Source organism: Kogia breviceps, chromosome 5 (assembly GCF_026419965.1).
Source record: "Kogia breviceps isolate mKogBre1 chromosome 5, mKogBre1 haplotype 1, whole genome shotgun sequence".
Lineage (NCBI taxonomy): Eukaryota > Metazoa > Chordata > Mammalia > Artiodactyla > Physeteridae > Kogia > Kogia breviceps.
The window spans coordinates 79195492-79223413 of NC_081314.1; the positions used below are offsets into that span (position 1 = coordinate 79195492).

Here is a 27922-nt window from a genome sequence, read left to right on the forward strand (position 1 = left end):
TCTTTTTTTTATATATAATTTAAGATTATTGTATTTCCTTACAAGAGGAATGTTTTAACAAATTTTACAGGTGTCAATCAACCCTTGTTCAAATTGGGCACACATCAAATCTAGCATTATGGGAGTTTTATTTGGAAGTGAACTTTTAACTATCAATACAAATGCCAAGATACTACATAAAACATCCACAGGAACTTTTTTCATCTTTTTTTGAATTGTCCACAAACGTTTCCTACATAATCCAACATACAACAGAGTATGTACATCTTTTTCTTTCAATTTGCATACAATGGAAAAACAAGAATATATATATTTTTTTCTTTTACAAAGTTTAACTAATAGACACTATCAAGCTGACAGTTTAAGTCTATAGGTGAGAAATTATCTAATAAAAATAATTAGAATTTATTTAGCATCAGTCACTTCCATAACCAAGTATTATTCTGATTAATAAAACTTGCCACCATTAGGCTTCTGGTATATACTTATACCAACAACTTCATCTGTTGTATTGCTTCCCACCTTGGTTCTCCACAACTACAAACAGAAAATTGTTGCAAAGTAGGGGCAAGCATTTGCAAAAACAAACAAAAATCTCCAGCTTATTAGAAGCATGAATGTGTGGTGGAATTTCCTCCCAAGGAATGGACTTTCAAATCACTTAAGAAATCACCAGAACTGAATGTGTCAAGATATTTGCCTAAGTCCAAAAAGAGATGCATTTATTTATATCCAACAGAGGACTGAAAAATAAACTTAGTGTTTAGTTTGGGGGCAGGTTGGGGGGAAATTCATCCATTTGAAAAATGACCATCTTAATAAAAAATGACCACCAAAAATAGGTTCACTAAATTTATTTTAAGAATCATAAAACGTTTCTTACAAAAGAGCATTACATTCTGTACACTGCTCTGAATAGATGCCAGGGACATATGGACTATTGCTACTTTTCCTCCCTGTCCCACCCCCCAAATGTTACAGTGACCACAAAGCAAAGTGTTCACAATAATTACACGGGGGGATTTTTTTTAAACTATCAACAATGAACAAAAATTAAAAGTCACTCACTCTGCTGCTGTTTCAAAATTTCAATGTTCGTTTTTGCACACCCTCTCCCAACCCCCAAGCCTGTTTGTAAGGAACTAAAACATTACATCTGGTGAACAGAAAAGATTTCACTACACCTCAAATGCAGAACACCTATGAAGCAGAGGAATGTTGGCTTTTTAAACAGAAGCAGATTAAAAAAAAAAAAAAGATGCAGGACTCCTTCAGTTCTTCACTAGTCTTAGAAAAACTTTCCAGAATACTGCTTCACACTGTTCTGCAGCAAATACTGTGCATTCTGTATCTGGGCCTGTGTTCCTGTAATGGTAATAATCCGATCTTTGGACCCTTCTAAAGGCACATCAATTTTGATCGAAGCTCCTCACTCATGACGGATTTGTTTAATCTGCTGACCACCTTTGCCAATAACAGATCCAGCCAGATCTTTGGGAATAGTTACTTGTGTAGTAGTAATAGGTCCACCAAGATCACTGTATGAGCCACAACCCCTGCATAGGAATAATCATATCCAGAGCCACCCTGTGGTTCATAAGTCATCTGCCACTCTGATGGGCTCCATGTATCTACTGCTGAGGTTTCATCAGCACTGAAACCAACCACGCCATCATAACGGTCTCCAGGTCTCCCTCTTCTGTCATAGGCCATTAGCTCTCCTCCTCTAGGTGGTGGTGGTGGAGGAAGAGGAAGATTCAGAGCTCTGCCACACCCTGGCCCCCTCGTACAGGAGGAGGTCCTCAGCGAGGGCTCATACCATCACAATCTCTTCTGGATGGAGGCATGAGACGCCCACCCCAACCAGGAGGCATTCTGTCAAGACCACCTCTTCCCGGCATGGGAAATCCCACAGGACATCCACAGCGGTCATCAAACATCATTGTAAAACCACCATAATCATAGGTTTCATCGTAAAAATTGGGATCATAAGGCTGAGCACGTCCCTTGATGGGAGACTCTAATATAAGGTCAGGGATGATCATTATGCACTCTCCAACCCTATCAGGTTTTCCTCCAATAAGAACGACTCTGTCAGTGGATTGAGGACAACATTCCTGGAAAAGCTTGATTGTTGTCTGAGTGTTCTCTCGAAGTTCTTTGATTTTAGCACCTTTGACCCCAATAATTCCTCCAGCCAGACTCTGATGAATCAACAGTCTCAACTCGCAAAGTCGCTTCCTTTATAGCGTTGGTAATTTAAGCATTCCACAGCATCAGATTCGAGTGGGAGCTGGCTGCTTGCAGTGAGTGATTGCAACTGCAGGCCCTCTTCCAAGATAGGGATGATTTTCTTCAGAATTTCTCCAATTGTTTCAATATCAGCACTGATACTCAATATGCACTCGGGGCCACTGCTGTCTGGGACTGAAACACTGGCGTTGTAGTCTGTACGGAGAGCTTTAATATTCTTGCCTCCTTTTCCAATCACTGCCCCAGCATTCTTGCTCTGAAGCAGAATGTGTAATTCAACCATCTCATCAGTGTTTCTAGATCTTTTAAAAGCTTGTTCACCTTCCATATCTTCAGCAGGGCGTTTACCTAATTCACCACTGGTTTCAGTGTTGGGAAAGGTTTCCTCTGGCTGTTCAGTTTCCATTTTCTTGTATTAAAGGGGCACACCAATCAGTTATTAAATATATCTTTGCAAGGTAGAACTGAAGTGTTCTGGGCGGGACCAACTGACACCCTAGTGCTGCAGTAGCCGGGCAAGGCTACCGTCTCTCTGCTGTTGTGCAGCCTCAGCCGGTCACAGCTAGACAGAGAACCTACCTTTTGTTCTTATATTTCAACAAGGAACTGGATCTATTTTTCTGCTATCACACTATGGGAAATTTACCCAATAATCATGGATAGTATAAATGAAAATGAAAGATAAGTAGTTCTAAGCATCAGAACTGTGAGATTCTTTCCTAGACACACTATTTAGGTACTCGGTATCCACACAAATTTCCCATTACTATCTCATTTTGGTGGAAAGAGCACTAAACTAAATGATTAAAAGACCTAACTTCCCACCCAAGCCCCACCAGCTGTGTGAATTTGGCCATGTCAGTTAAACTCTCTAAGTCTTACCTTCCTTAAAATAGAAACATTAATATCTACCCTGCCTGCAATATCTTAGCAAGTAATTATAAGGATTAATTGACAATATGTGTGAAAACTCTTCACAGGTTCCAACGTGCTTGGCAATTTCTTTTCTTTTTTTGAGTTAACATTGGTTTATAATATTATGTAAGTTTCATGTGTACATTATATTTCAACTTCTGTATACATTACAATGTGCTCACCACCAAAAGTTTAGTTTCCATCAGTCACCATACAGTTGACCCCCTTTACCCATTTCCCCCCACTAATCCTTTCCCCTTCTGGTAACCACTACTCTGTTCTACATGTTTGTTTTTGTTTGGTTTGCTCATCTATTTTTGTTTTGTTTGTTTTAGATTCCACATGAGTGAAATTACATGTTATTTATCTTTCTCTGTCTGACTCATTTCACTTAGCATGATAATCTCAATGTCCATCCATGTTGTCACAAATAGCAAAAACTTCATCTTTTTATGGCTGAGTAGTATTCCATTGTATACATACTGTGTATATATATACCATATCTTCTTTATCCATTCATCTGTCAGTGGGCACTTAGGTTCTTTCCTTATCTCGGCTATTGTGGACAATGCTGCAATGAACATAGGGGTATGTATATCTTTCCGAATTAGTGTTTTCATGTTCTTTGGATAAATACCCAGAAGTGGAAGAGATGAATGATATGGTAGTTTTATTCTTAATTTTTTGAGGAATCTCCATACTGTTTTCCATAGTGACTACACCAATTTACTTTCCCACCAACAGTACATGAGGGTTCCCTTTTCTCCACATCCTTGCCAACACTTGTAATATGAGGCCTGTTTGATAATAAGTGCTTGGCAATTTAATGGCCTTGGTATTCATTTAAAAAATATTTCTTATGTATCAGGCATTGAACTAGACTCTAGGTAAATAGTAAAGGCCTAAATAGACATGGTCCTTGCCCTCATAGAGCTTACAATCTAGTGGGAAAAATGTAACTAAAAGGAAACAAATACGTATAAACTTTTTAAAATGTGCAATATGCTATGAAAGAAAAGGGCAACAGGCTGTGAGAGAAAATAACAAGAGAGACCTACATTAGATTGGATAGTCCAAAAAAGGATTCTTTGAGAAAGGAATGTTTAATCTGACACCTGAAGGGTAAGAAAAGCAGGTTGCGCTTCCCTGGTGGTGCAGTGGATAAGAATCTGCCTGACAATGCAAGGGACACGGGTTCAAGCCTTGGTCCAGGAAGATACCACATGCTGCGGAACAACTAAGCCCATGTGCCACAACTACTGAGCACATGAGCCACAACTACTAAGCCCGTGTGCCACAACTACTGAAGCCCACGCACCTAGAGCCTGTGCTCCACAACAAGAGAGGCCACCGCAATAAGCCCACGCACCGCAATGAAGAGTAGCCCTTGCTCGCCGCAACTAGAGAAAGCCCACGTGCAGCAATGAAGACCCAACACAGCCAAAAATAAATAAATAAAGTAAAATTTAAAAAAAAAAAGAAAAGTGAGGTGGAGGGGAATTCTAAGAAAAAGGAAAAATGTATGCCAAAGTCCTGAGGCAACAATAATGCCTGATTTTATGCTGATCTAGAGTTTCTTAAAGCAGTTTGCCCTTACCTCATCCTATTGACTCCAGCATGTATAATAAACCTTGCCAATGCTGGAGCTGCCACGGAGGTATATAGCACTGGGGAGATGGTCTCAGAATGGGATTCCAGGGAGGAGTTATTTCCCCACTGGGCCTAGGAATTCTCATTTCCCTTAAATTTTGAGTGCTGGACAACTGGAAGTAGAGAGAGATAGGTAGATAACATACATACATATAGAGATATATCTTATGTAAGCTAGAAGCTTGAGCCTTCAAGGAGAAGGTTGGCTGTTAAAGAAGAGTCCTTCACTTACTTCAGCTTTGCCATGATTATTGAGGTTAGATGCAGTAACCATGAAGGATATGAAACCACCCCTACTCATTTTGACTGGTTATAAAAGGAGTCAAAGGGCACAAGCTGGATGTCCTAGAACCCTAAAATCTTATGGCAATATTGAGAGGGATATTCCTAATGGTGCTCAGTGATTTTGAGTACAAACTCTTGCCTTTGAACCCTCATAGTGACCATCTGTATTCTACGGCTGGATGAAGAGTATTTTGTACCTCTTCCTTAGCAGGAGTTAATCATGAAAATTTGTTTCTTACACCTGGGTTCACACGAATGTCTAGATTGGGTAGCCCTACATTAACTACAGCCCTACCGATTTCTCATCCTTTTGTTCTTCATTCAGCAACCCCATTGCCATCCATGGTCACTGACTGCACTTTGGAAAGCTCTGTGCTATCCTGGAAGCTTTGCATGATATCTTAAAACATCCCTGAACTGCTCCACACTCCAAGCCATACTTTGGTTTTTCTCTGGCCATACTATTACTAATTTTCGCATGTTACCTTGCTCTTTTCTTCACTCATCCCCTCAGCTTTTTGCATTCTTTAATGACTAATTTCCTTTTGGGGGGCCAGAAATAGAAAGAGTACCAAAGAGAATAGGTTGACATGATGATGATGAACTCTAGGCTCCAAAATGGATTAAATAATTAAATATAGATATAGAAAACATGCTTGTTAAATTTGCAAACAAATCAAAGCTGGTATATGATACGTAAGAGACATTAGAATTCAAAACCCTGTTGATTATTAGAACTCTGGACTGACTCCAAGAAGAAGCAAAGGTGAAACTAAAGTCCTGATTTTGGTTAGAAGAATCTTGTAAGTTGAGCATTGTGAAGACCTAACTTGTCTTCCAACACTTTCATTAGAGGCTTACCCAGCTTCTAACACGAGAACCTGAGGTTAGGGCCCCACCACTGGTTGTTGTAATAGTAGCACTGTAAAAAGGTGCCTCCCTTCCCTGTATTCTTTAGACTTCTCAGAGTCTTCCTTTCATTGTGCTTCTTCTAATGGTTTGTCATCAGAATCTTCACAATCATGAAAGAATATTGCCATACAATATTGTGAAAAGCATTTGGAGTGCTTCCTCTTTGTTTATATTACTGCAATTTGTGGCACTGTATACTGTTTATATAACAGGGAAAAAATTCTCCCCTATCCTCTGTTGTGATTAGACATCTATAATAGTGTGTACAGTTTTAGGCATCACATTTTCTTTAAACATCTTTATTGGAGTATATAGTCATCACATTTAAGAAGGAGTTTACTCAGAAGAGATTATCCAAGACAGTGAAGTGTGTGAAAATTTTAGTATAAAAGGAAAGAAAAGAGGCAATTGGTGTGATTGGAAAGGTAATAGTTCAAATGGAAATGAAAGCAGTGGGTGGAATCGGAGCCTGAAACTTTAGAAGTTCTGACTTGATCATGCTTCATCTGCATTTTAGAACAGGAGACTATTTGGCTCAGAGTTCTTTCATAGACTCTCATAGAATCAGCCAGTATTCTTAGTTACAGACGGACAGGCAAATATAAATGTTAGTTTAATACAGAACTCTATTTTTTTCCCATGGCTTTTATCACTTTTATAGACCACATTTCCATTTTCCTTTTTCCATCCAACCAAAGAGGCAGCCTGAGGTATAAGACAAGTTCCATCTTCTCCAGCTCCCCCAAATTTCAGGAACCAGTACTCTCCTCCCTACTTTGTGTTCAATTATGAAAACAGACACTACCATTAAAAGCCTCTGGGGGAATTCCCTGGCAGTCCAGTGGTTAGGACTCAGTGATTTAACTGCCATGGGCCTGGGTTCAATGATCCCTGGTTGGGGAACTAAGATCCCACAAGCCCCACGCTGCAGCTGGGGGGAAAAAAAAAGACTTCTGCTCACAATATTGTGGCAGCCATCAGAGCCTTATTAACTCTAATTGGTTGACTGCTTCTTTCCATTACTAAAGTTTCTCTGAATTCAAATAACAAGTCCAGAAGTCTAGATCTGAAGGCAGTTTGGGGATTTGGAAGTAAAGTTTGGTCTGCTACGAAAACCCACAAATACGCTGCATCAGTCCATGATTGATCATGGAGAAAGCTCTAGACACCATGGACAACCAGGGTTATGATAATGGGTTATGGTGAAGGCAGATCTCTTCTTAGTGAGAATCTTTTTTTTTTTTTGCGGTATGCGGGTCTCTCACTGTTGTGGCCTCTTCCGTTGCGGAGCACAGGCTCCGGACGCGCAGGCTTAGCGGCCATGGCTCATGGGCCCAGCCGCTCCGCGGCATGTGGGATCTTCCCGGACCAGGGCACGATCCCGTGTCGGCTGCATCGGCAGGCGGACTCCCAACCACTGCGCCACCAGGGAAGCCCTTAGTGAGAATCTTAAAAGGAATTCATACAACTGAAGATTCTTGGCCTATAACTCAGTATTTCTAGCCTGGATCTTTGTTGCATAATGGAAGATGAAGAAATGGCATGACACTTGGGTTCACTTATTAGTATGACTTAATCATGGTTTTACAATCATAGCCTGTAAGCATTTTATATCCTCCTGTTTCCACACTGTCAACATGAAAGGCCGTAAGTTTGTGCAGAACAGCTATACAGAGAAGAACCAGAGTAATCAGAGGCCCATGGCAACAGCATTAAAACTAGATGCCTTTGACTTGGCACAGGGTAACTGAAGACAAATGTTATATGACCTTTTAAACAGTTACATAATATAATAACTTCTTTTTTTCTTTTTCTTTTTACTTATTTATTTATTATTATTATTCTTTTTTAAGCTGTGTTGGGTCTTCGGTGCTGTGCGCAGGCTTTCTCTAGTTGCGGCGAGTGGAGGCTACTCTTGGTTGTGGTGTGCGGGCTTCTCATTGCGGTGGCTTCTCTTGTTGCAGAGTACAGGCTCTAGGCGTGCGGGCTTCAGTAGTTGTGTCACATGGGCTCTAGAGCGCAGGCTCAGTAGTTGTGGCGCATGGGCTTAGTTGCTCCCAGCCCAGGGGTAGAACCAGCGTCCCCCGCATCAGTAGGCAGACTCTTAGCCGCTGCGCCACCAGGGAAGTCCAGCAAGTTCTCTTTAATAGTGTCTTGGGGGGTTCCCTGGTGGCGCAGTGTTTGAGAGTCCGCCTGCCGATGCAGGGGATACGGGTTCGTGCCCTGTTCCGGGAGGATCCCACATGCCGCGGAGGGGCTAGGCCCGTGAGCCGTGGCCGCTGAGCCTGAGCGTCCGGAGCCTGTGCTCCGCAACGGGAGAGTCCACAACAGTGAGAGGCCCGCATACCATAAGAAAAAACAAAAAAATAGTGTCTTGACTATTTTTGGTCCTTGGCATTTCAATATAAATTTTAGAATCAGTTTGTCAAGTCTCACAAAAATGAGTAAATAAATAAATTAAATTAAATCCAATCAAGATTCTGATTGGGATTGAATTCAATGTATCAATCAATTTTGGAAGAATACAGATCTTTTTAATATGGAGTCTTCCAATCCATAAACATAGTATATCCCTCCAATTATTTAAATATTATTTAATTTTTCAGTACTGTTTTATACTTTTCTGCAAAGAAGTCCACATTTTGTTGTTGTCACTGGATTCACTGCTAGATATTTGATATTTTTGATGATATTGTAAATATATATATTTCAATTTCTTTTTCTAAGTCTGCTGCTGATATATGGAAAAGATACATTAATTTTTATATATTGACCTTGGGTTTCTCTTTTTTCCCCTTTAGTTTCATGAAAACACTGCTCCACTGTTATCTGGCTTTGTGTGCCAATGTTCAGAAGTCTAATAGCAACCTGATTTTTTTCCTTTGTGACTTTGTCATTTTGCCTGGGGACGCAGTAGGAAACTTCATAAGGCAATTGCTTCCTCACATTCCAGTGATCTCCACACATACTTTCACACACTCAAACCTGCCATCCTAATTACTGTCATCATTTTCTGACCCACAGGTGTCTAATATCCATGTACTTCCTAACTGTCTTCTTGTTTTCCAACCTTGACTTGATCACTGGTTTTTTACTAACTCTAGGGATTTAACTTGATTTCATCTTGATAGCTGCTTTTTATTCAAGGTTTGCCTTGCATCTTGTAGTTCTGGTTTATCTACTCCTTTGCTGATGATCAAAATATCTGAGTGATATTCTACTTTAGTTTTACTGTGTCTGAATGTAACAGCTGACACTGTAATCCAAGAAGGTAAGTTTCCCAACCTAGTATTACCTAGGTTGTTGTCTGGAAAATTATACTGTCAATAATGTATTTTTTTAAGTCTTTATTGAATTTGTTACAATATTGCTTCTATTTCATGTTTTTTTGGTTCTTTTGGCTGTGAGGCATGTGGGATCCTAGCTCTGCGACCAGGAATCAAACCCGCACCCCCTGCATTCGCAGGCTTAGTCTTAACCACTGGACCACCAAGGAAGTCCCCAACAATATAGTTTAAAGAAAGAGAAAAACAGTGGCTGTGATAGTAGCAGATGGGAGTTGATTGGCAGAGTGCCAAAGCTGAGGTCTCTTTTGGTATTATTTGGTTTGGAGCCTTAAAAGGACATTGATACAAATATCTTCTTTTTTAATAGTCAAGAAATAAAAGAGGAAGTTTTAAATAATGGTAGAGTTTTTGAGGGAAAAAAGGCTAAGAAACCTCTGAAAAAGTCTATTCATTAGGGCTTCCCTGGTGGCGCAGTGGTTGAGCGTCCGCCTGCCGATGCAGGGGACGTGGGTTCGTGCCCCGGTCCGGGAAGATCCCACATGCCGCGGAGCGGCTGGGCCCGTGACCCATGGCCGCTGAGCCTGTGTGTCCGGAGCCCGTGCTCCGCAACGGGAGAAGCCACAACAGTGAGAGGCCTGCGTACCGAAAAAAAAAAAAAAAAATCTATTCATTAGAGAGAAAATCTAAATGCACAGCAGTTTTAATGAAGCCTTTGTGGGGGAGGGTGGCACAGAAATGGTTTTCAGGGGACTTCCCCGGTGGTCCAGTGGTAAAGAATCCACCTTCCAAAGCAGAGGACGCGGGTTCGATCCCTGGTCGGGGAACTAAGATGTCACATGCTGCAGGGCAGCTAAGCCCATGTGCCACAACTACTGAGCCTGCGCGCCACAACTAGAGAGCCCACGTGCTACAAACTACAGAGCCCACGCACTCAGGAGCCCTCACCCCACAACTAGAAAGAGAAAACCCACATACCACAACTAGAGAGAAGCCCATGCACTGCAACAAAGATCCCTCATGCTGCAACTAAGAACCGATACAGCCAAAAATAAATAAATAAATAAATAAATAAATAAATAAAAATTTAAAAAGAAATGGCTTTCTAAAAATGTAGGCTATAAACAGAGGGTTAATAGGGTTAACGAAGTGAAAATCAATACCAAAGGTAGTTCAAAATTGATAATAGAAAATGAGAGATAATAGAACAAATAAACAATTTGTTCACAAGACCTAAAGATAGTATCTCAGAAGAAAGGCTAGTGACCTTTTTTAGACAATTCTTCCAAATATATTTTTCAAATATTATTCTAACTTCTATGTAGGGAATGATGAAGATTCCGTGATCGGAAGCATAAACTTGTCCAATTAGCTAGGCAGTGAAAAGTTGATATTAGGCCATACTTTGTAAGTTTCTAAACTGCTAATAGTGTTACTCATCCTAATGGTACTAATTTCTAACTGCCTAGGTTGTAGCCCAAACATTGTTTTGCCAAGTCACTTGCTTAAAACTCAGGATGCATTTTCTTATAGAGGTAGATTAGACATAAGGTTAGGCCCTAATGACCACAGAAGCTCAATAAATCCACTCTGTACTTGAAATATAATGCAAATGACATTAACCCTAACCATCAGGTGTAAGGAGGTATATAATGTCCTTAATGTCCTACCTAGGACTATAGTCTCCCATCTGGGATCTTGGCATACAAGAGACTGCCTGAGACACGGTCTCCTGGAGGGAAGGAGTGGGTGATGTGGTTGGATCGGCTAGGAGGGGTAAGAACAGGCTTAGAGCTCCAGAGGGTTAGGCTCCCAGAGGTCGATTCTGGACATAATTGTACATTCCAGGCCAAATATCTAATTACTCTCTTTATATTTTTAATAGTTTAGGCACCCCAGGAGAAACAACAATTTCTTATACATAACTTCTTTTTTTTTTTTTGCTTGAGAAAGATGACTTCTATTTAGCTCAGTAACTTTTGGTGTTGCCCAGGTAATTCTTACCTGTACTTCAGATTGCCTTTCTCTTTTGACATTAAGCAGCTGTTTTTGAAGAGATTTTATCTTTTTTCTTCCATTTTTCTCCCTAGGAGAAATAAGAATAATTTGTGTTTAGAGTAGTGCTTCTCAAACTTTAGTGTGTACAGGTTTCACCTAGAAGCTAAGAAAGAGATTCCTGGGCTCTACCCCAGAGATTCTCATTCATTTGGTCTGGGTTGGGGGCCCTGGAATTTGTATCTCTACCAAGTTCCCAGGTGATGCTAATGGTGCTGGTCCATGGAGCAAACTTTCCGTAACACTTTAAAAAAGACTGTGTTATATCTAAAATAGCTGCTGCTGAGAAAAAGCTAAGAACAAGACGAACAGGAAGAGGAAAAAGAAGACTCCTTTCTATTCTGAGCACTTCTCAATAACCTTATGTGGTAGTCTTTATCATTACCCCTATTTTACAGATGAGGAAAATGCATGTAGAATGCTGAGGTAACTTGCTGTGGAGGACATGAGAATGTGCCTCACAGACCTCCAAGTACAGGCAATGTAAGCAAGTAAGGGTCCCAGCTCTAGGCTCTGAACTCCTTCACTGTGTGTGCTCTGAGGCCACACTTCCCACTGACTGCTCCCAGCCAAGTTTTGAGTGTGGCAGGGACAAGACCATCCCTTCCTGGGAGATCCAGGACTTTTCTGATGCTTGACTTTGGCTCAAGGGCTCCCTGATGACCTTGCCAAACCATCCTTAGACTGCAGGGCAGTCTCTTCCATTCAACCTTGTCTCCTTCACTTAGGGTGAGTCCAGCATGGAATCCAAAGGCTCCTTCCTCATTTTCTCTCACATAGGTGTTTCCCTGATAAAATCTTTACATTAATAATCTCATCTTGGCATCTATCTCTTAGAAGACACAGACTAACACACTTGCCATATTCAAACTCAGTACTGTCTGAATGAGAATTTAACTATTTTATGTTGTTTCTGTTTGCTCTCAGAAACAGAATTCTGCTTATCTCCAGCAATCCCATTATTTAGGTTTAAAATAAAATAACAGAACAATACAAGAAAAAAACAAAACAAAACAATACCTATTTTAGCTTGGGCTGCTATAACAAAAATATCATAGATTGGGTGGCTTACAAACAAAGAAATTGATTTCTCACAGTTCTGGAGGCTATTAAGTCCAAGATCCAGGTGCTATCAGATTCAGTGTCTGGTGAGAGCCAGCTACCTGGTTCACAAATGGCCATTTTCATTTGTGAGAGGGAGCTCTGCTCGGTCTCTTTTATAAGGGCACTAATCCCATTGATGAAGTCTCCACCCTCACAACCTAATCACCTACCAAAGGTCCCACCTCCTAATACCATCACATTAGGGGTCAGGATTTCCAAAAACTAAGGTGGGGGGGCAAGAACATTCAGTCTATAGCAACAACAACAACAAAAACACTTATCACTAAATTGCAGCTAGAAAAGTACTGCTACTCAGGAATTTTTAGAAAGCATGAATTTGTGCTTCTCCGGTTGCGCAGTGGTTAAGAATCCGCCTGCCAACGCAGAGGACATGGGTTTGATCTCTGGTCCAGGAAGATCCCACATGTCGCGGAGCAACTAAGCCTGTGTGCCACAACTACTGAGCCTGTGTTCTAGAGCCCATGCTCTGCAACAAGAGAAGCCACCGCAATGAGAAGCCCGCACACTGCAATGAAGAGTAGCTCCTGCTCAACGCAACTAGAGAAAGCCTGCGATCAGCAATGAAGACCCAACGCAGTCAAAAATAAATAACTAAAATAAATAAATTTATAAAAAAAGAAAGAAAGCATGAACTTAACTAGAATCTTGAGATTGTCATTGCCAAAACAAACCATAGATTATGCACTACCCATTTATAGTACATATATTGTACTTTATATATTGTAGACACAGATAACTGAAGCCCAGAAATTGAGTTATTGTCCCAGCAGAACTAGGAATAAAACCCAAATTTCTGACTTCTAGTTATCTTCATTCAAAAGCAAAAATTTGATTTGCTTTAGAAATCTAAGACTTCCAGTGAGAATTTTATAGAACTTTAAAATGCAGCAAAGCAAATAAAACTAAAATTACTCTGACCTGGCAATGATATTATAGAAATACATTTTGTTTTCCCTCTCTTTGCCCAAAGCTTTCAGGAGATTGGTGAAAGTGCCTGAATCTTGCAACTCCTGCATGGTTTCTGTAATTACATCACTGAAAAATTGCCTGTAAGGAGAAACAAAAAAGATGAATCAATAAGATATATTTCCCTACTTTCCCAAAGGGCTACAGAAATCACACAAGTTAAGACCCAGAAGGAACATCATAACTAAGTTGGAATTATTCTTGGAATGCAAAAATAGTTTAGTATTAGAAAATCTATTAATGGAATTCATCACATTAATAAAGACAAAAGGAGAAAAAAGCCATATGATAATCACATCATTTAAAAACAAACAACAGGGACTTCCCTGGTGGTGCAGTGGTTAAGAATCCTCCTGCCAATGCAGGGGACACGGGTTCCAGCCCTGGTCCAGGAAGATTCCACATGCCGCAGAGCAAGTAAGCTCGTGTACCACAACTACTGAGCCTGAGCTCTAGAGCCCAAGCCACAACTACTGAGCCCACGTGCCACAGCTACTGAAGCCTGCATACCTAGAGCCTGTGCTCCACAAGAAGAGGAGCCACCGCAATGAGAAGCCCACGCACTGCAACAAAAAGTAGCCCCTGCTCACCACAACTAGAGAAAGACGGTGTGCAGCAACAAAGACCCAACACAGCCAAAAATAAATAAATATTTAAAATTTTTTAAAAATTAAAAAAAATAAAAACAAACAACAAAAACTTTTAGCAAACTAGAAATAAAAGAGAAATTCCCTAACCTGAAAAAGTTTACATACCAAGGACTAACAGACCTGGAATGACAGCATGATACTATGTATACAATATTTAAGAACATGTAAAACTATATGTATTGTTTAAATAAAACACCTATATACCTAATAAAAGTATCACAATATGCAAGAGTATAATAAACAATAAATTCATTAGAAATATTTGGGGGAAGGGGAAGGGAACTAGAATCAGAGTCTTCAGTTGTATCCTAATTATTTTATTTGAAAAAACACTCTAAAGCAATCATGTAAAATGTTAAGATTTGGTGGTTACATGCATAAGGATTCATTTTTTTGTTCTTTATAATTTTCTGAATTTTTGATATGTTTCATAATTTTGAAAAAGTTAAATCATTTAAAAAATTTTTTGTTGAAAGAGCTAATACAACACATTTTAGAGATGAGTAAACCCAGGCTCAGGAAGGTTAAATGCCTTGCCCAACGTCACATAACTAGTTTGAAAAAGAACTAGAACTATTTAATCCAGATTCCTAACTCCTAGTCCATTGCTTTTTATAGTATTCTCCTAGGTAGAGAATTTTTAAAACTGCTATTTAATGTTTTGATCTAGAATCAGTAGGAACTACACTTACTGTTTTACATAATAATTTATTATTAATAGTTCACACAAAAAGATTCAATAACTATATTAAGAAAATAAATACAATAGAGCCAAGAAATCAATTTAAAAATATGATCCAACACACTGAGAATGAAAGGATATTAACTAGCAGCTTATAAATAGGACACTGTCTGTCATGTATGCAAATCTGGACCAGACTGTTTTTAGCAAGAGACAATACCCTTCTGGTGAGGGCCTAAAGCAGGGGTCATCAAGTTTTTCTGTAAGGGGACAAATAGTAAATATTTTTGGTTTTGCAGGACATAAACTCTCTGTTGAAACCACTCAGCTCTGCTGTTGTGCCATGAAAGCAGCCATAGATGATACGTAAACAAACGGGTAATGCTGTGTTCCAATAAAACTTATTTTCAAAAATAGACTACAGGCTGGATTTGGCTAATGGCTCTGGGTAATTGCTACAAACCCTTATTTACCAAAAATTCTTACCGTAAGGCTATACCCTCTTTTAACTTAACAGGCTTCTTTGTCAGCAAGCCAGTTGACAACAAAAAACTGAATAATGAGAATGGAAATTGAGACTGCCCCCTGATCCACTCTTCAGCCATCTAGAAATACATTATCACATTTCCAAATATGCTCTCGTTCCTTACCTATCAATCTGAATTTTCTTCAGTGTCTCTGTATTCATTATGGTTTGCCTTGTAGGTTTTTTGAAGATAAGATCTTGCACTTTGTTAAATTGGTCTCCTTGTCTGATTTCTGGCAACTTGGGCTCTTCTTTATGTATGAATGGACCGGATATTTTTGAGGGTTTTAAGACCAGTGAAAGTTTTTCTAAGCTTTTTCGTTCTGAATGCAGTTCTTTGTCATTCTTCTAAAAGCAATAAATGATGTTTCACGTTAAGACAGATTTTTAAAACATAAAGAAACAATGCTATATGAGGGCCTCTGCCTACATTTTGAACCTCTTATAATATTACTACCAGAAAATTACCCTTTTCTTCAGCCACATCAAACTACATGCTCTGCTGTTTTGTGTCTTCCTGACTTTGTACAACATTCCCACTCTCTGTCATTCCCCAACCTGGTAAACTTTATGACCAAAGGTAAAGTTCTCTGTGAAACATCTCTATTAGCAGACATTTACCATTTGTAATTATTTGTATAAATATCTCCATTAGATTGTAAATTCTATGAGGGAAGGGACAGTGTCTTAGAGATCTTGGTGTACCTCAAATTCTTTTTGGAACAAGATTGGATATTAATGTGGCTATCTTTATAATCCCATTGTTTAGAAGAATGTCTAGGGTACAGTAAAGACTCAAATGTTCACTGAACACATGAATTTTAAATACAGTTGTCCCTTGGTATCTGTGGAGGACTAGTTCCAGGATCTACCCCCAACCCCTCAAGGAGACCAAAATCCACAGATGCTGATGCCCCTTATATAAAATGGCATAGTATTTGTTTATAACCTATGCACATCCTCTCATGTACTTTAAATCATCTCTAGGTTACTTATAATAACTAATACAATGTAAATACTATGTAAATAGCTGCCAGCACACAGCAAATTCAAGTTTTGCTTTTTGGAACTTTCTGGAATGTTTTTCTGAATATTTTCGATCCATGGTTGCTTGAATCTGCAGATGTGGAAACCTGCGGATATGGAGGGCCCACTGTATAAAGAATGAAAGGAGAATCATACCAAAGAGTAGGAGTTGATAGTATATTTAGTGGTGTGATATAGATTTCGAAGTTCATGTGGGGAATTTTCAAACCCAAACTTGAATACTAAGGGGTAAGCATTACCATAGGAACAGGATATGTCTTTCAATTGATGATTCCTATTTAATCTGTGACTAAAATCTTGAGCCAATGGGAACCCATATAACACAGCAATTATGGTATGCATATGGACTCTGAAACCAGACTTCCTTGTTTAAATCCTGGCCCTATCTGTTACTTTTAACAGATAAACCACATTGACTTTAGGCAACTATTTAACATCTCTATGCCTCCATCTTCCCATTGATAAAATAGGGATAATAATAGTACTTGCCCTCCAGTAGTTATTATGAGGATGGAAAGAAGGAAGGAAGGAAGGAAGGGAGGGAGGGAGAGAGGGAAATAAGAAAGAGGGAGAAAGAAAGAAAGAAAAGAAAGAAAGAAAGAAAGAAAGAAAGAAAGAAAGAAAGAAAGAAAGAAAGAAAGAAAGAAAGAAAGAAAGAAAGAAAGAAAGAAAGAAAGAAAGAAGAAAGGAAGGAAGGAAGGAAGGAAGGAAGAAAGAAAGTATTTAGAACAGTACACAGAACTAAGCAAGTTCAGCATTTGATTTGATTACTTAAATTCTTGCGCTGATCCTATGCACAGAAGAGTTTCATATGCATATTGATACATAAAAGCCTAGGTCTTCCTTAGCTAAACTTCAATTAGACCAGAAACGTTAAAAAAAAAAAAAACTATCCATAAAAGTTAATAAACACAGACTCAACAGCATTTTTCCTATATCAACCATAAGCAAAGATTCAGATCTGAGGAAAACATTTGTAGGCAAGTACAAAACAAAATGCTGCCTTAAATAACAATTAAATTTTCAAATACTCCTTTAAATTAAAATTTATATGATTGACTATAAAGAGAACAGACGCCATAGAATTTCAACAGTCAAACTGAAACTTATCTGTACATAAGGAAAACGTTAAGTACCTGGATGGTTATTACTCTAGATTTTGTCTAGGGAGGGAATGGGAAATGTAAGGCCTGGAAAGTTTGTTTTTTCTGATCACCCTAACCATTGTTCCTCTACCTTTGTGCTTGGGCATCTGGAAAAGGAAGCAAATGTGTTAAACAGCTTGATGTACTGATTACCAGAAATAAATATGAATTTTCAGAAGAGAACTTAAAGGAACTAGCTAAATATTCTGGTCCATTCACTTCCTTGTACAGTAGGGTATTAGATCCTAAGGGAAAAGATAAGGAAAACAGTACTCCGGGCAAGGGCGCTCTTTCCAAACTTTGGACCAATTACTCCCACTTCTGGTAGAACTTGGTACATTAGTATATTTTTCATCATTCCATTCCATGATTCTAATGAATGAAAAACTCTTTGGAAATACCTTTAGCTAAAAAAATGGTTGTGAAAGAGGGATAATGCTAACTAAACTTTCATCCCAGGGTTGTTATTGTAAGGCTCATCAATGTGAAGTTTTTGGAGAAAGAAAGCATTCACATTCATACTAAGATTTTTAATTATATATCCTATGCCCTATAGGGCAATGGTACTGTAAAAATTTATGAGTTAGAACAACTATAGTACTATAAAGTAAAAAAACAAAAAATTATTTTAAGGGTCACAATTTTTAAAAGTTATAGAACTAACATATTGAGAAAGGGGCTTTTAAGCTGCTATTAATCAAAATAAGAGTACAAAACTTTACTCTTTATACTTCTATAAAATCATAAGCAGGGCCTCTGTTAAGTCAGAATATTTTGTGGGTGAAGATCATAAACCAGAATAAAACTGCAAAAGTTTTGTTCTTTTATTTACTGGAGTGGTGACCACTACTGAATGTTGTTTATAAATTTGGGTTTTTCCTTCTCTCTTGAGTTTCTATGATGGAAAATTACCCTTTTTTTAAAGCCTGACAGTAAATATCATTGATAAAACTTTATCTTGTTAACTGAGTATCTTCCCTCTTTATTTTTGATTCTTACTAAAGGAGACAATAGAAAGGAAACACTAGTCTCTTTTGTACTATTTGTTAACTAGCTTAATTTAAGAATTAGACTCATTTTAAAAGCATTGAAAGGCTTAGTTCTTGGGTTTCCAATATCTTTGTTTTTCATAAGTTAATAAGGAAACTAATTCCTATAATACCCATTAATGTTTTAAAAGTACCTCAAAACTCATAGAATATTAGTATTAGAAGGGATCATTTAGTTAAAACTCCATCAAACTACTGAAGCCCGCGTGCCTAGAGCCTGTGCTCCACAACGAGAAGCCACCACAATGAGAAGCCCGCGCACCGCAACAAAAAATAGCCCCTGCTTGCTGCTTGCTGCTGGCTGCAACTAGAGAAAGCCCGTGCACAGCAATGAAGATCCAACACAGCAAAAAAATAAATAAATTTTTAAAAGAAACTCTATCACAATTTACAAATGAGAAAACTAAGACCAAGAAAGCGAAATGAATTGCCCATAGCACACAACTAAACTATAAAGGTCCCCAACTCCAAATCCAGTGTTCTATTAAAATTTTGTATAAACTTTTAAAACTTTAATAAAAGCTGTATAAACCCAGGTTATACATATACTAATAATAATAACTTTAAAATCGTAAGGCCTGGGCTTCCCTGGTGGCACAGTGGTTAAGAATCCGCCGGCCAATGCAGGGGACACAGGTTTGAGCCCTGGCCCGGGAAGATCCCACATGCCACGGAGCAGCTAAGCCCGTGCGCCACAACTGCTGAGCCTGCGCTCTAGAGCCCGCAAGCCACAACTACTGAGCCCGCATGCCACAACTACTGAAGCACGCACACCTGGAGCCCATGCTCCTCAACGAGAAGCCACCGCGATGAAAAGCCCACGCACTACAACGAAGAGTAGCCACCGCTCGTCGCAACTAGAGAAAGGCTGCACGTAGCAACAAAGACCCAATACAGCCAAAAATTAAAAAAAATAAAATCAATTTAAAATTGTAAGGGGCAATTAAAGGGAAATTTAATTTTCTAGTCACAATACATATGGACTTCTTTTCTGTTAAACATGAAAATCAATTTACCCTCTCATTATTATAGCAATATTCATTTATCTAGAATCAGAAATAAGAATATATTCTGTACAAATTATATAATGTAATTTTGTTAAATGTAATAAATATGTATTTGTATTTATAAATTGTTTCTATTTTATATCTACAACCCAAGTTATTAAAACTTATAAGAGCTTAAGAATTCATAAAGATTTTGCTCACTACCAAGCTGAGTTTTTTGATAACTCAGTGGTTCTTTGAGGAGGAGTCCATAACATCATTGAAAATGTAATGGCTGACACAATGATGTGGCTGGATATTTTAAAAGGCAGATTGCAAGATATTTAGCAATAACAAAGTCATTTTAGATGAAAGCAATGTTGACAAGGTCCAGTTGAATTTCTTCCCCCTAGTGTTCAGTTAGCTTTTAGCAGCTGAGAAATACAAGATAGGTAAGCCAACACAATTACTTGTTCCATCTCCTCAGTATATATATTGTATTTATACTGATTTATCTATAGGCCTTTTAGAATAACGCCAATATATTGGAAGAAAAGGATATTCTGATTGGTAATGTACCTTGAACTATGTCTATTTCACTCTGTTAATTGAGAGTACATATCTCAGATAATTATTGTAGCCCTTTATCTGATATGAGAAGGTGCTATTTCCCAAGTTAAATGGAATGGCATTTACTGACAATGATAGAGAAATAAAAAGAAAAGAAAGCAAAAATTAAGTAATACTGAATGTATATACCACGCCGATACTTCTTCTTTTTTCATACTGAACTGGCATGATATAGTTTAGAATAGAGAGCTGGTCTGTGGTGTCCTCCAGAACTGCAGAGATCCTCAGTACATCTAGAAAGGAGAGTGGCTCCATGACTTCTGGGATGATTTCTATGGCTGTTTCTTTGGCTGTTTCTTCATTTTCTTCTACAGCAGTAGGTGGTTCACCTGTCACTGACACTGTCACCGCAGAATGCCAAATTTTTGGAGGAAGATTTGAGGCTTCCAGATGACCTCTAAAGAATGAAGGAAAAAATAAGTCAGCCACCAAATGTTTAAAAATTACTTAAACTCAGAAGCAGAGGCAGCATGTAGATTGGCTCCTACAAAGTCCATTTTGTCATACAATATAACCAAGATAATGAACAAAAGTAGTTTGCAGATGATTCTGCTAAATACCTCCCAGTAACATTCTGACCTCCCAAAGAAAAGCAACTTACTGTTTAATAAAGATATGTAGCCTGGGCTATTTGGCTATGCTTAGCCAATTTGAACTTGGGCTAAAATAAACTTTTTTCTAGCAACATCTTTAGATGCCAACCCAAACTGTCTCATGGTTAGTGAAAAACAGTATGTAGTAGCCAGTCTCCAAGGTGGACCATATGATTCTCACCTTCTTGTACTCTTGCCCTTTGGTAGTCTTCCCCACATTGAATAGGACTAACCTATGTAACCAAAAGAATATTGTGGTTTCCAAGGCTAGGTGATTTTGAGACATTAAAGCTTCTCCATTATCCTCTTGTATCTCTCACTCTGTGGGAATCCAGATGCCTTGTCACAAGGACACTTAAGGAGCCCTGTGAAAATGTTCATGAGGGTGAGAAAATAAGGCCTCTTGCCAACAGCCAGCATCAACTTGCCAGCTCTGTGAATGAGCCATCTTGGAAGTGGACCCTCTAGCCCCAGTCAACTCTTCAGGTGATTGCAGCCCTGGCCAACTTTGACTTATGAGAAATCCCCAAACAGAACCATACAGTTAAGCTGCTCCCAAATTCTTAAACCATCCAACTAAGCTACGCCTAAATTCCTGACCCACAGAAATTGTGTGAAATAATAGATGTTTATATTTTAAATCACTAAGTTTTGGGGTAATTTGTTACACAGCCATAGGTAAACAATACACGGAAATTTAACATAAGGCATTTCATATATATATATTTTTTATATATATACATATGAATATATAATAAATTGGAATTTGGAACATACTCTTCCATTCTTCTTGAGTTAGTTTTGTTAACCTCCTTGGTACATTTATAATCTCACAAAAATGCAGTCACCTAAAATGGGGAGAAAACATTGAGATTAGTTTAAGGGAATGTTGAATGACATTTCAGTTATTTCTACACTCTTCCATTAAGAGAAAAAGAATTACAAGCGCTGTGGCTTATCCCCCCTTTTGGCTTAGCAGAGCAGTCCCAGAGATGGAAGAACCACTGCCACCGTGTGGCACTGGCGTATTAAGTAGTCAGCTTAATTACTGGCAGATAAATATAATCTTCAAGTTTCTTAAGGTAAATTAGTGTCCAACATGGCTTTTGTATGTTATTAAATTATATTCTGAGTATTAATTGGTAATCTTCATATAACAGATTTACTTTTCTGTTATTCTGATTACTAAAATATTTAATTTGATGGCTCCATTTCCCTGATCTGCCAGATTAACAGAATTTATTGCACCCAGATGCAATAAATTCTGTTATTCTTCGTCAGTAAGCCAAAGTCCTTTCTGCTTAAATAAGCTTTACAATGAGAACACTCTATGGAGATTTTTGCTCTGTACTGAATGAATAATAAATGGTAAGTTTCCAGTGTGATTTTGTCCACAGTAAAGTGATCCTGAGGAGGGTGGTTACAAGTATGTCTCATGCAACAAACATCTTATATGCAAAAATTAAAGAATCTTTATGTAAACTGAAAAAAAGATACTCCAAACTAGCCAGATTTTCTGGTTCAAGGGCAGTCTTAGGAGGAAGTAACATGGTGTTAAGATTTTGTTCTTTTGCTATGTTGTTGTTTCTTTATTTTTCCATTTTTTAGGCCTGGGGCATAGGTAAGTGTGCCTCACATAGGTAAGATAGGACTATGCTTACGTAGAATCCAGTGCTTTCGTTCTGTTATGTCTTCTCATTCCTCAATACTAGAAACTCAGGAGTCATTTCTGCTTCCTTCTGTCATCCTGACATCAGCATTCCCCCAATTCAAACCACCCTGAGGTCCTGTGGGTTTTACCTTCAATTTCCATCTCCCCCAACACCATGCTGAATCTAGCTGTTGTTTCTTGCCTGAACTACTCTAACAGCTTCCAAATTTTAAAAAATTAACTATTTTTGGCTGCATTGGGTCTTTCTCTAGTTGCAGAGAGCAGGCGCTAGTTTTCGTTGCAGCGCATGGGCTTCTCATTGCAGTGGCTTCTCTTGTTGCAGAGCACGGGCTCTAGGCGTGCGGGCTTCAGTTGTTGTGGTGCGTGGGCTCAGTAGTTGCGGCACATGGGCTTAGTTGCTCTGCGGCATGTGGGATCTTCCCAGACCAGGGCTCGAACCCGTGTCTCCTGCATTGGCAGGCCGATCTTAACCACTGCGCCACCAGGGAAGCCCCACAGCTTCCAAATTAAAAGTGATCTTTTTGAAATGAAGAACTCATCTTTTAAAATTGAAAATCTCATCATGTCTCTCCTTAGAACCCTTCAATGGTTTCTCACTAACTTGGGAAAAAAAGTAAAGTTCTTAACTTGGACCATAGGGCCTGCATGATCTGGGCTCCTCTGTTCCTCTCCAGATTCATCTGGCACTGCCCTTTTATTGCTCTCATGGCTCCAGCTTCAATGGGCTTCTTTCTCCTATGGAATCATGCTCCCTTCCAACTCAGGGTCTTTGCATATGCTATTCTTTCAAGTTGAACGACTCTTCCCCTCACCTCTTCACCACTGGTCCATCAGGCACTAGCTTAAATCAGTGGCATATTTCTAGGTATCTGCCATTTGCCCCATCTGGAGCCAATCTCCAGAGAGAAAATTTTTTCTCACATTACCTTCTAATGTGCCATATATTTTACTCGCTCATTGTATTGCTCCCCCTACTAGGATGTAAGCTCCATGAGGGCAGAGCTTTCTGTTGTTCTGTTTACTGCAGCCTCCTCCGGGCCAAGAACAAAATTTCGTACATGGTAGTCAGTCATTCAACAAACTGCTGACAAAAGGAATGAATCCATAGGGCAACACAAATAAATGTACAATAGTTAGGAAATGTAAATCTCTCACGTCCGCTAAGCTATCCCATTCTAGTCTACGAATATATACTGAAGACCTATGGCACGTGACCACGGCGCTGCGCGCCGCGAGAGTTTGGCAGCTGAATGACTTCTCTTTAAAAGGCAATAAAGCATTTTCAGGACAGTGCTCTTCACCCTCGGAGTCAAAATGAAGACTGGCGGTAAGAACTTAAGTCATTTCTGGAAAGTGATAAAGGAGTAGAAGGAAGAAAGGAGTAAGGGGTTGGTGGGGGACAAAAGATAAAGAGAAGGAAGAGCTCTCTCCTCCTACCTTTGTGCTCGCAGTCTTTCTCTTCCAGACTAGGATCCTAGAGTTTCCGTTCGCCCTACTGCTATGTGGTAAGAAGGAAAGATACCCCCTTGTTGGTGAATCAAATCTGGGGTATTCGAGGCGGGGGTAGTCCTCCAGTCCGGCTTCACTTTTCCCGCTACAGCACCCGACGCCGCCGGAACCAAGCTAAGGTGTTTCTATGGCAACGCACAGCTTTGGAGGACCTGTTCTGCTTTAGCTGGCCACCATTTTGCCTCCCTCTGTTCCAAAGTATATAATACATGTTGAAGTTTACAAAAATAAAAGGACTTAGGGGAAGAATTGTACGAGTGCTCTTGAACGTGGCTTATTTCAGTCAGAAGACGATTTCTGAGGCATATTTTCTTGGCGGTGGCGGAAGATACCTAAATAGGGGGGCGGGGCGGAGAGGTGTTTACCCAGGAGGCCACGCTGCGGGGCCTTCTGTTTCTTTTTCAGCCATCTTGGAGCCTGTGGAGGTGTGTGGCGTTCCCGCAGCTGAACTTTGGGGGCAAATAAGTGGGGTCGGCTCGGCTATATGCCTCTCATGAGATGCTGGTGCGGCTCCGAGGCTCTACCAGCTAATGATTTCTATGGATTCCAGCAACAGGGAGGACAGGATGGAGGAGATACGGGACTGATGGTGCTGGTTCCCTGACCTCCGAGAATGGGTGCTCCGGTAACTGGAGTTGCTTGCGGTCCCTAGCGGAGTAAAATATAAAATAGATGCACTGCTGTCTGGCAGCAGTGGCACTTTTAGGCAGGGTTCTTTGTTCATTTACTCCCACCTCAAGCCTGACTCTGCCTGTTTACTATGTCTTTTCTTAGCTTTTATTTCCCATTCAGTGTTTAAAAGTCTTGTTCTCGGCGTGTTTCTCTGGCTCCTTGATCTTTCTTTTTTTCCCATGATCGTGGCGCGAACTTTCTTAAGGCTTTCTAGGAGTTAACTTCCTGTAGTGTACTGTCTTGCTACTTTAGGTTTTGTCTTTATGGAATTTGCTTAGTTATCAGGTATTCTCTGAGTTTGGGGCGCTATTCCAGAGAAGACTAGTTGGGAAACGCGCGTTGCAAGACTTTAAACTGATTATTTTTGTTTTAAGGCCTGCTGGGAACAGGACTTCTAAAACGACAAATATGTCTGGAAGGTATGCGTTTTAAATATCATTGCTTTGTACTTGTAGTTTGTGTATTAGGCGTGATCCTACATGTGAGTTTAAAACTGGTGGGGAAAAATTTAGATTTTTGCTATATAGGTAACTTTTAGGTGGCTGTCATTACAAGCCAAATACATACCTGTGGTTTGTTGAAGTTAAATGAGATCTTTTAACAGCTTATGATTAACAGTATATTTTGTCTTAGGCTGTGGTCCAAGGCCATTTTTGCTGGCTATAAGCGGGGTCTACGGAACCAGAGGGAGCACACAGCTCTCCTGAAAATTGAAGGTGTATATGCTCGAGATGAAACTGAATTCTATCTAGGCAAGAGATGTGCTTACGTGTACAAAGCAAAGAAGTAAGTTGATAGTATTGTGCTTTTTGAGTTTTCACTTGATTGGTCTCATTTGAAGTTAGTTAAGTAAATGGCACTGTTGTGGTTTCTATTTTGGGAATTCAAGGAAATTCATAGTTAGTGTTGGATATAGGTGTCTTCTGCACTTAGAAAAATTACAGCTATTTGTTTTAAGGAAGGTGTCAGGTCCTTGTATTACGATCTTAAGGTTTTATAGAGCATTTTTCATATCGCTTAATTCATTTTGTTCATCTCTTGAAGTTAAAATTTTTATAGATGTTTAAAGATGTTATCTCTCTAGAGCATTGGTTCTTAAACCCATTCCTGATAAATTAAAATCTCTGGGATAGAGGTGGGGGTGGGGGTGGAAGAAATGGGTGGACTATTGTGTATTTAAATTGTTTTTAAAAAGATCTTTGGGAACATGTTTTCATCTCCCCCATCCCCCTTTCATCCTGCAACCAGAGTGATCCTTTAAATTTTTTTTGCCACGCGTGGTTTGCAGGATCTTAGTTCCCTGACCAGGGATTGAACCCGGGCCCTTGGCAATGAAAGCGTGGAGTCTTAATCACTGGACCACCAGGGATTTCCCAATCCTTTAAAATTACAAGTAAAAAAAATAAATAAATAAAATAAAATTATAAGTCAAATCATCTGTACATTGCTCAAATTCCAACTCTTCCCCGTCTCATTTAGTAAAAGCTAAAGTCATTAAGGAGCTTCTAAGACTGTATGCATTAAGGGCTCCTCCTGTCCTCGCTTAACCCAGCTAGGATTCATCTCTTGGCATCGTCTGCCTTTCCACAAGCCAGGGACACAACCTCAGTTTTTAACACAAGCTGTTCCTTTACCTTTGAGTCTTTTTTCCGGTGTTAGCTTCTTAGTAAGGCCTTCCCTGGCTATTTAAAATTACAAACAAGTTCCTCTCTGCCTACCCTCAAAATATCCTCACATTTCTTGTCCCCCCACACCCTCCCTGCGCCCTCCCCATATTACAGCTATTACCATTTAAGCTAGGGTTGAGGGCGACTGGTCTAGAATTCACCTTGATTTTGTACCACACTATACTGGTTGTCTGAGTTCTCATGCCTTTTTTAATCCTCTTAAAATCAGCAACACAGTAACTCCTGGTGGAAAACCTAACAAAACCAGAGTAATCTGGGGAAAGATAACTCGTGCTCATGGAAACAGTGGCATGGTTCGTGCCAAATTCCGAAGCAACCTTCCTGCTAAGGCCATTGGACACAGAATCCGTGTGGTAAGTACATCGCTAGCAATGTGGCACCTTTTGAATCAAACTAAGCTCACGGTTTGGCTTTGACTACTAAGGACTATTGTGATTATAAAATGTCCCCAATAGATCATGCTGTAAAATTAGGGGCTACTGTGTAAATGTATTATGGAACATTTTCTTGACATTATAAGAAAAGTGAAGGCAAAGGGTTCAAATGGATTGTGCCTAGATTTCAGGTAATTGCTAAAGCTGCCTTTAGCTTTAGCAAAAGGCAGCTTTTGCTGCCTTTTTGGTGGGGAATAGCACAGTTGACCCTTGAACAACGCAGAGGTTAGTGCACTGTGAGAAATCCACGTATAACTTTACAGTTGGCCTCTGCATTTGTGGATTCAGTCAACTGTGGATTGTGTAGTATGTATTTACTGAAAAATAATCTGTATAAGTGGACCCGCACAGTTCAAACTTGCGTTGTTCAAGGGTCACATATTTAAATGAACAATTTTCTGGCAAATATATGTATTGGGCTCTGAAGTAATTGCTAGAAAATAAAAATTCAACATACCTTTTCCTGGCATAATTAATATTTCCAATGTCTTCATCATGACAGTCTTATTCGAATAGATACTAGCCTTATTTTATAGAGGAAAACCAATGCTTATGTCCCAGGACTTCAACTCCAGATTCGGTGATATTTTTAACAGGCTAGCTCCTGTTTTCTTCAGTTAGGATCTATTTTTAATAGACATGGCTACATCCTTGGGGTCACGGGGTAGTTTTGAACCCTGCTGTGCAGTTGAGATTTCTCATCAGAGGAGGTTTTTACTATCATTAGAGGAAGCAAAATTAAATGGACTCTCAGGTTCCCAGTACTGGTTCTTAGTCAAAAGAATGTTCACCTAGAAACTGAAGGCTCTAAAAATTTAATTCCCTTCCCTCAAGGATATAAGTCATTGGGTGCCTTTCAGAGATGGGTAATGGGACAATGGGAGATTTATTTATGTTGTGGTATTCAATAACTTGTTTGTATATAACATGCACTTAATGACATTATGTTCTTCCCCCCCCACCAGATGCTGTACCCTTCAAGGATTTAAACTTACTGAAAAGTAAATAAATAAAAGTGGATTTGTTCCCTTGTATTTTTGTTAACACGGCTTAAAAAATTCTTTGCCCTGAATTCAGTTGCTAAGTGCTTAAATGGTGGTGGTTATCGGGCATTTTCAGAGTATACGGGAGCCTAGAGAATATGGCAATTACAGAGATTTAGACAACAGGAGGGTTTTGATGAAGATAGGATGT

At 39.3% G+C, this 27922-nt stretch overlaps 2 protein-coding genes and 1 pseudogene across 7 annotated transcripts in view; 1 reads left to right on the forward strand and 2 right to left on the reverse strand.

The window, feature by feature from the left end:
• Window positions 1-24059, reverse strand: part of IQCG (IQ motif containing G) — a 58892-nt gene extending 34833 nt beyond the window's left edge. For 4 of the 5 annotated variants that reach the window (XM_067034384.1, XM_067034382.1, XM_067034387.1 and 1 more), the window contains exons 1-6: window positions 23863-24059; window positions 21531-21601; window positions 20290-20557; window positions 15428-15651; window positions 13398-13526; window positions 11304-11385 (exon numbers count right to left, since the gene is read on the reverse strand). In XM_067034384.1, coding sequence (XP_066890485.1) covers window positions 11304-11385; window positions 13398-13526; window positions 15428-15651; window positions 20290-20557; window positions 21531-21538 — 711 coding nt within the window. In that variant the 5' untranslated portion in view covers window positions 21539-21601; window positions 23863-24059. The remainder of the gene's footprint in view (window positions 1-11303; window positions 11386-13397; window positions 13527-15427; window positions 15652-20289; window positions 20558-21530; window positions 21602-23862) is intronic. The other variant, XM_067034383.1, reaches the window with a different exon arrangement.
• Window positions 1100-2766, reverse strand: LOC131757148 (heterogeneous nuclear ribonucleoprotein K pseudogene; annotated as a pseudogene).
• Window positions 24060-24286: 227 nt separating the features above from the next.
• Window positions 24287-27772, forward strand: RPL35A (ribosomal protein L35a). 2 transcript variants are annotated; one of them, XM_067034388.1, is made up of 5 exons: window positions 24287-24359; window positions 24981-25025; window positions 25240-25392; window positions 26503-26647; window positions 27694-27772. In XM_067034388.1, the coding sequence occupies exons 2-5, from the start codon at window positions 25015-25017 to the stop codon at window positions 27715-27717; spliced, it is 333 nt and encodes a 110-aa protein (XP_066890489.1). In that variant the 5' UTR covers window positions 24287-24359; window positions 24981-25014; the 3' UTR covers window positions 27718-27772. The 2 variants fall into 2 exon arrangements, with proteins under 2 accessions (XP_066890489.1, XP_058920410.1); XM_059064427.2 differs by having other exon boundaries at window positions 24320-24559.
• Window positions 27773-27922: the final 150 nt, after the last annotated feature.

What these genes read in the sequence shown, in the direction of transcription:
- RPL35A (XM_067034388.1), top strand. An exon ending in TACGTGTACAAAGCAAAGAA is followed by an intron (nt 25,393 to 26,502) that starts GTAAGTTGATAG and finishes TCTTAAAATCAG; the next exon opens with CAACACAGTAACTCCTGGTG. An exon ending in TTGGACACAGAATCCGTGTG is followed by an intron (nt 26,648 to 27,693) that starts GTAAGTACATCG and finishes CCCCCCCACCAG; the next exon opens with ATGCTGTACCCTTCAAGGAT.